The following is a 7,941-nucleotide window of genomic DNA, read 5'->3' as shown; positions in this document are numbered from 1 at the left end:
TCATGTATATGCTTTGTGTTTGAGCTCCACCCAGTATGGGCCAAAAAGTTGATATATTTTTCCCCTTTACATAAATAAAAACATAGAACATAAATTAAATTTGTATGGAAAGGCGTGAAGAATTATGAGAGAATGACAAAATAGAAGTAAAGAGGAGGGGTCACGTACATTTTGGGTGAGGGGTGTTGATGTGATTCATAGGTTAAAAAAAAGAAATAAGGTGGTTGTGATATGATCCATAAACCTGCATTGTTAATCAAGAAACGGCATTAAATGTGTGTCGGATAGGGGGAGAAATGAATGTCATCACTGCCATGCTAGCTGCAAATATTAATTAGAAAGGGTAAGGTTAACACTCAATGCATATAAATTTTATTTGGTTTTGTCTTTGTCTCCCTGTTTGTATCCCAGCAAAAGCTACTTTTTGACATCAACCATGGTGCTTTGCCATTCTTGTATACGGTCCCTTTCTCACATTGTATATCTCGAGGTTATGTTCTGTACATATAGTAAATTTTTATTTCTATATTCCCTTTTGGCAATTCAACAGAGTCAAATAACAAAAAATACTATTTGAAAAAAAAGGAATGACATGGGGGAGAGAGAATAGTCAATGTGGATGGGGAAAGTATTGTTTGTTTGATTCTTCCTTTTATTTGTCTTTCACTCTCAATCTTTTGGAACACTTTGATGATCGTTTCTATGGAAGGTTCGGACATACGAAAGGGGAAGGGATAACTAGAAAGTTGTGATGAGAATGATTCGGTTACTTGTCCATTACGACATTAATATTTTTTAGGACTCATGTCAAATCTTTGGCGGTTCAAATTTTTTACTATTTTAAAAGAATAGTTTTAATGATGTACGTTCATATCAAAATATCCATAAATTTATTATTAAAGTATTTGTCTAACAAATTTAAACAAGTTTTTAAAGAAAATTATATATTTAATACATTAAAAAGTGGTACTTCATCCTGAAACTACCCTATTTTATCTTAAAGTTAAGCGGGACAAACCAATTTAAATGGTCTAGTTTAAAATTTAAACTTTTTTCCGTTGAAAATAAAATGTTAAACTAATTGGTTCAGTTTGTTAGTTTCATTTTGTCATCCATAGATACGAACCCACATAGATTTGACAATTTTTCTCCGCTTTGATTGAGTTTTCCTTGATTTCAAAATACGGGTAATGGGGATATAGGTATTGGTTTTAAACCCATACCCAAATCCGTCCCGAATGATTGACAATTTCCATGTTAATAAAAATTTCCATTAATATTCAAAGGAGTAACAACATATCTGGTTAAAGAAATAAATGTTAAAGTGAGCATATTGCTGGATAATGCATTACAACATTGTCGTCTGGGTTAGAAAAAACTTGGTTTTTTTTTATTAAAAAAATGATTCATTGCGGGTACGGGGATGAGGCGAGGACGAGGATACCTAAATCTATCAGGGACGGAGATGATATTTAATTTCTCATCCTCGTTAGATATGAGGAGGGTAACTTGTAAGTATATAAGAAACAAGGACATGACAATGAAGGTGAAATTGTATATGCAAGTTTTTAAGTTATGTGTTTGTATGAGATAAGTGTTTCAAAGCTGAAAAAAGAAAAATCAAAATTCATTTTCTTCCTCTTACTATGATTCACTTTTTTTTTTCTCCCTCAAACCCTATAGTAAACTTTTGTTTTGGTAGTGTAAACCATAATTATTTCCCCAACCGTAATAATTTTCCTTAAAAATTCATCAATTGTGGGAATTTTGTGAGAAATTTTAAGTTTGCAAAAGAACCCAAAAACTTGTTATACCAAAGAAGGTGAACTTGAAACTATCTTACACTCCAATCATTACTTAACTTAACATTACCCTCATCTACTTACTACACATTCAACAAGAACTACTTTAGGTCCTATATTGCACTTGATTTGGAGTAAGAGCTAAAGAATTGAAATGAGGCACATTAACAGAAAAAGATAATAGTGCAAGTGGACCAAAAAACTTAAAAAACTGTTAGTACAAAGGTTCCATTTAACTTGACAAGGGCGACAGATTCAAAATTGCCAAATTTATGCCAATAAGAGTTGATTTTCACATACACATATATACACATAGTGAATGCATTCTTGGTTTGAGCCTTCAAACATTTTACTTCTTTCTTTGATCTTTAAGGTTACAATTCCTAATTAATAGAAATAATGGATCAGTGATATTCATATATTGGTTTTTTTACATTATAACGTAGAATCACTAGCTGCAGGAGTTTGTAAAACCTCAGATATGACTTCCCAAGAATGATTCTCATCGTCCATTACGCGCCTTCGATCAAGGAAAGCTGGCCTCATTGGTGTTGTAACCATATCAATTTTAAATGTTAACAATGCTACAATCTGTGACATAGCAGGTCTTAAATCTGGATGTGGCTGAAGGCATAAAAAGGCCACATGGAATGCTTGCATAACATCTTTTTCTACATATCCTTTTTCTATCAGCTTTGGATCTATAAGTTCCATTACCATTGACTTCTCATAAAGTTTCCATGCCTAAATATTAAGATTCATAGAAACATTAATTTTCAAGCTTCTTATAAGATAAAAAATGGTTCAAATAATAACTAAGATTACTTTAGAAATGAAGATGAGAAATTACATATTCAGGGAGGTACTGCATATCTGATGGTAAAGTGAGATCTGTGTTTTTTCTGCAGCTGATGATTTCAAGCAAAAGAACTCCAAAACTATAGATGTCTGCCTTTTCAGATAGTTCTCCTCTAATTGCATATTCAGGAGCTGTATAACCTCTAATCATAAGAGACAAAAAGAAATGAAGATCAATAAAAAATTTGAAGTGACACGGACACTGAGCACGACACTCACATGTCATCCATAGTACTAATTTGAGAAAATAAATTATTTTAATGTAATCTTATGTGTGGGTGTCTGAATCGTGCCAATTGAATATAGGACTTACAATGTTCCGGCAAACTGAGTGCTAAGGTAAGCTTGGTCTTCAGGGAAGAACCTAGCTAGTCCAAAATCTCCAATCCTCGGCTGAAACTTTTCGTCAAGAAGAATGTTGCTTGCTTTAATATCTCGGTGAACAATTCTTACATGTGAATCCTCGTGAAGGTATTGCAATCCTCGTGCTACTCCAAGAATAATTTGGAATCTAGTGCTCCAATTAAGAAATTCATCACTCTTCCCTGATCACAGTGGAACATCAAGCGTAAAATACTATTCAGTTCTTTCATAGCTTCAAGAAAAATACTATTTCCGAAGGATAAAATGTATAGTATAAAGATATAGAATGGACATTGGGATATATACCATGTATAAAGAAGTCCAAACTTCTGTTCTTCATGTATTCGTAAACAAGTATTCTTTGAGGTCCATCTGAGCAACATCCGAGAAGGCGAACAAGATTTTTATGCTGGATGCTTGTGATCATTCTCACTTCTGCTAGAAATTCTCTTTCTCCTTGGTGAGATTTGTCAAGAGACAATTTCTTACAAGCAACTAGCCTTCCATCTGCCAACTTTCCCTGTCAAAACACAAGTAGTCCTCAATAAGTAAGTGAATTTATATGAGCCACAATTACCAAAGGTAGAAAACTCAATTTGATATTATGTAATATAATAGTAACATTGGTGCATCATGATTAAGACTTTAAGAATTCAGGTTCTCATTGTCAGGTCAAAATTGTGTATCAAAGTAAGTATCATTAGATTTAGTACCTATATTATACCTGATAGACAGGGCCAAATCCACCACTTCCAAGAAGATATCTGCGGTGGAAATTCTTGGTGGCTTTTCTCAATGTCTGGAAATCAAAGTAGCTAATTGTCCTAAGATTCCCACTAATGAACTCCATGAATCCTGTTATACATATAGAAACTTCAACACAGATTGATATTTACAATGCTATGGTATATGTATAATGTCAAATATACTTCAACTACCTGACTGTTGATTAGTTGGGATAATCCTCTTCATCACCTCTTCTGGTAAATTGCCAAGCACAAATAACAGAAATATGGTTATTTTTATAAGCCGCGCAACCATGGGCAAAATTAAACTAAATTATATATGTTGCTATTTAAGCATTAAATAGTATAGGTGTTGAATATTTTGTATTTAGGCTTGTTTGAATATTATGTAAGCACAACCATGGTTATTTTTATCCACTGCTTAAACGCTTGCAAGTCTGAAGAGCTTATGAAAATAGTTTTTTAAACGTCCATAAGTTGTTTTCAGTTTATTTCCATCAATTCTTAAGTAAAGTTTATAAAAACAATTTGACTTTACTTTATATTTTGTGGTAAACTTTTTATGAAGTTTTATCATATTACCTTGCTTCTGTGTCTGACTAGGTGGTGGTGGAGCTGTCTCCTCCGGTAGTTCTTCTGTTTTGCCACTGCCACGTCTAAAACGCTTCCAGAATACAAAGAGAATAATGAGCAATATGACAAGCACTACGATCACTCCGAGGAAAAAGTACAAAGCTCCTGAGACGTGGTGCGGCGATGAAGGAGGTGTCTCTGCCACATCACAAGATTTCATTCATTATTGATCAAAGAAAAATTAACACGAAAAAACTAACACAGCTATAAAAATGCGCTTATTACATCATATTCCAATTATTACATTATTGTATATCATTTGATTAGCAAGGTACAAAAATGAAACCTTGGAGTTGAAGTAATCTACGAGGCATTGTTAGAAGAATGTATTCTTGTTGAAGTTGAAGTTGAAGTTGAGCCGTCTTGGTCGGTATTGACATAGCCAAATATGAAGGGGTGAAATTCAACAACTGGCAACAGCAACCATTTCCTGATGAGTTTCCTGTTTGATTTTCTACTAAGCAATTTTTTGTTGTCGTTAATTGTTATCTTGAAAAACAAAAAATGAAACCATTGGAGAAGCATTATATTTTATTGTATTTTAAGGGTGCTTCATAGAATGGATCGAAACAATGTAATATTGCCGGACGACAATTCTATTGTGGGATGGATACATTTAGAATATTTTGATGCGGTCCAATACAGACATTCTCAAACCTTTTAATATATTTTTCACTAAATTACTAAGGTAGATCCACAACAGAAATATATTTTATTAAAATAATAATAAATGATCTTACATTTTGAGGATATGTGCAACTTTGCGTCCGTACATAAATCACTATATATTTGGCCGTGTGACCGTTTAAGTCTTACTCAATTAAGTTATATGTACACGTACTTAGAGTGATTACATAGTTCAAATTAATTTTTTTTTTTCAAAATCTTAGATTCGATTATCTTTGTTGTCAATTTTGGTGAGCTAGTCTATATAAAGTTTTGGTGAGCTATTGCACCGAAAGTTTATGTGGTCTACAACGCACATAAACTTCTATAAATAGGTGTCTTCGGTTCATTTGTTGTGAAACACAACAAAAAACTCTAAAAAATCTTCCGAAAGATATGAACACCAAGAGGTTGCTCTGAGCTAGATCTTGCTGCCTTGGCAATATAAATATGTCAGTTGGCAAGGCAACGCGATCTAACTCAATTCTTTTAAAACACCTTGCATTTCATCATTTTGTTGCAGATCTGATTCCGAAGAGGTTCTTATGAACTTAATTCAGTTGGTCTGTCGATTGAAATATGTTAGTTGGTAGGTCAGTTGGATCAAGTACAAAAACACCTCTTCAAACACATTCCCAAAAGTTTCATCACTTATGTTATTATGTTGTTTTGAGCCATTTAATTATGTTTTGTACCTTTTTTATTTTTTCATACATGAAAACCCTCCAAAAATCAAACTTAAAAAGAGTCTGGTGGTGTTCGGATTATACAATCCAAAAATATTTATAGTTTCAGATTATATGATCGGAAACCTTCCAGACTGTGTGGATTGTGGCGTTTCACCAGAGGTTTGGACAGTTCGTGGTGTGTTCAATATATTTTTGGTCGGTTGGAGCTTTGTAAACGTTTCTTTTGACTGTAGTTACAATCTAGGATAGGTTTATGACTATACATAGTCTTGCATGCTTCAACAAATTCATTCTTTCTCCATTTCCCATCCTTTCTTGCCTTTTTCTTCATTTTTTTTTAGTTATATAGGAGTGTTTATGATATCATTGTCACTGCTGACCGCTCATACAATCCATGTGATTGCTTTGTAGTTTATGCGGGGATTGTATGACGGTCAGCAGAGACGTTTGATATCAAATACGAACAATTCTTCATATTCTGCTTTTTTCGATTTCTAAATTCCGAAAATACCTAACAATTTGTTTTGGATTTTTTTTTTTTGAAAGATCTGTTTCGGATTTTATAATCCAAATATATTGTATTTTCGAAAAAAGAATACCATATATCATATTAAATACTTGAGGAAAGACTACATGTTGGGGAAGCTTAGTGGAAGATGATTGGACTGTGGAAGTGGATTGCTTCAAATTTGTTGCATGCACATCACGCTAGAGACAAAATTTTAGCTCTACGACGCATACCATTCGAGGTGGCATTTCACATGGGAAAGGTTAATCCTTTTTCACCATAGGAAAGTTGGATTCAATGATTAGATTAAGTGAAGAACATATTCTTAACATGCTCTCTCAACACTAGATTTTTCTTCACACTATCTTCCAACAATTTAAAAATACTGAAAATTAATTTTCAGTAATTAAAAAAATCGAAAAAAATTCAGATAATTTTTTTTTAAATTCTGTAATTCATTTATTGAATGTTAGAATTTTTTTTTGAAAAAATGAAAAAAAAAAATTCCAGAATTTTATTTCAAAAACCTTATTATCCAGAATTTTATTTTCTTAGAAAAATAAAAAACTTTAATCTCAAAATATTTTTTTTAGAATTTTTATTTTATTTTTCAGAATATCTTATTTTATTATGAAATTAAAAAATATATTCTTTTTAGAAAAATAAAAACTTATCTTAGTTTCCAAAATTTTATTTTTATTGAAATAATTTTATTTTTTCAAAAAAAAAAATTCTAACATTCAATAAATGAATTACAGAATTTAAAAAAAAAAATCTGAATTTTTTATATTTTTTTAATTTCTGAAAATTAATTTTCAGAATTTTTAAATTGTTGGAAGATAGTGTGAAGAAAAATCTAGTGTTGAGAGAACATGTTAAGAATATGTTCTTCACTTAATCTAATCATTGAATCTAACTTTCCCATGGTGGGAAAAGATTAACCTTTCCCATGTGAACACACACCTACCATTCTATGCATGCTTGACTCGAACAATAATTGAGTCATATATTTCATACTTGTGTGGATCAACAACAATCTAAAAGATAAACATGCACTGCAATCTGGCCTCTCGATATTATATAAAGATACTTGGCTTGCTCCGTCATTAGGGATGTCAATGCGGTACGGATAGTATGATATCTGTCCCGTTGGATAAATATGATACCCGTGCCCGTCCCGTATCCTCATGGGTATCCACTATGCGGGTACCCGCGGATATTGAGGTATCCATGGATTCTTAATTTATTTATTTTTTTGTACAAATAATAATTTTTTTTTAATTATCAAAAATCCGTAAATTTTAAACATCCATACACAATCTATTCAAAATTTCATAAATCATACATAATCCATAGAAAATTCATGATTCTTACATAATCCATATATATGATATGTTTTTTGATGTAAATGAAGTAGAAACAGTGAACTTAATAAGATGAATTAAAAAAAAAAAAAAAGTAAAACTGGTTATTATTGAAGAATCTTAGGTGGACGGTAAAATTTCCTTCAATAAAGTAACAACTTTAAGTAATAAGATAAGATATATGAGAATATTTTAATAATTTACTTATTTTAATATCGGGTATGGGTACAATCAAATACGTCTCTGTATCCATATAATAATGGGTAGTCAAGTACCCGTTTATTATACATGTGGATACCCGTTTAGCTACCC

At 31.9% G+C, this 7,941-nt stretch overlaps 1 protein-coding gene across 2 annotated transcripts; it reads right to left on the bottom strand.

Annotated features, from left to right (window-relative positions):
* Nucleotides 1–2,019: 2,019 nt before the first annotated feature.
* LOC11445780 (putative receptor-like protein kinase At4g00960) lies at nt 2,020–5,049 on the bottom strand. Of its 2 annotated transcripts, XM_003609962.4 has the most exons (8): nt 4,689–5,048; nt 4,352–4,540; nt 3,962–4,003; nt 3,748–3,878; nt 3,330–3,543; nt 2,974–3,205; nt 2,653–2,803; nt 2,021–2,546 (listed from the first exon to the last, which is right to left on the bottom strand). In XM_003609962.4, exons 1-8 carry the CDS (start codon nt 4,780–4,782, stop codon nt 2,238–2,240), a joined length of 1,362 nt encoding a protein of 453 aa, XP_003610010.2. In that variant the 5' UTR covers nt 4,783–5,048; the 3' UTR covers nt 2,021–2,237. The 2 variants fall into 2 exon arrangements, with proteins under 2 accessions (XP_039688896.1, XP_003610010.2); XM_039832962.1 differs by lacking the exon at nt 3,962–4,003 and having other exon boundaries at nt 2,020–2,546; nt 4,689–5,049.
* Between the last annotated feature and the right edge of the window lie 2,892 nt (nt 5,050–7,941).

The sequence above is a fragment of the Medicago truncatula genome, chromosome 4, assembly GCF_003473485.1.
Source record: "Medicago truncatula cultivar Jemalong A17 chromosome 4, MtrunA17r5.0-ANR, whole genome shotgun sequence".
In the NCBI taxonomy this organism is placed as follows: Eukaryota; Viridiplantae; Streptophyta; class Magnoliopsida; order Fabales; family Fabaceae; genus Medicago; species Medicago truncatula.
This window is presented reverse-complemented; position numbering and strand designations above follow the sequence as displayed.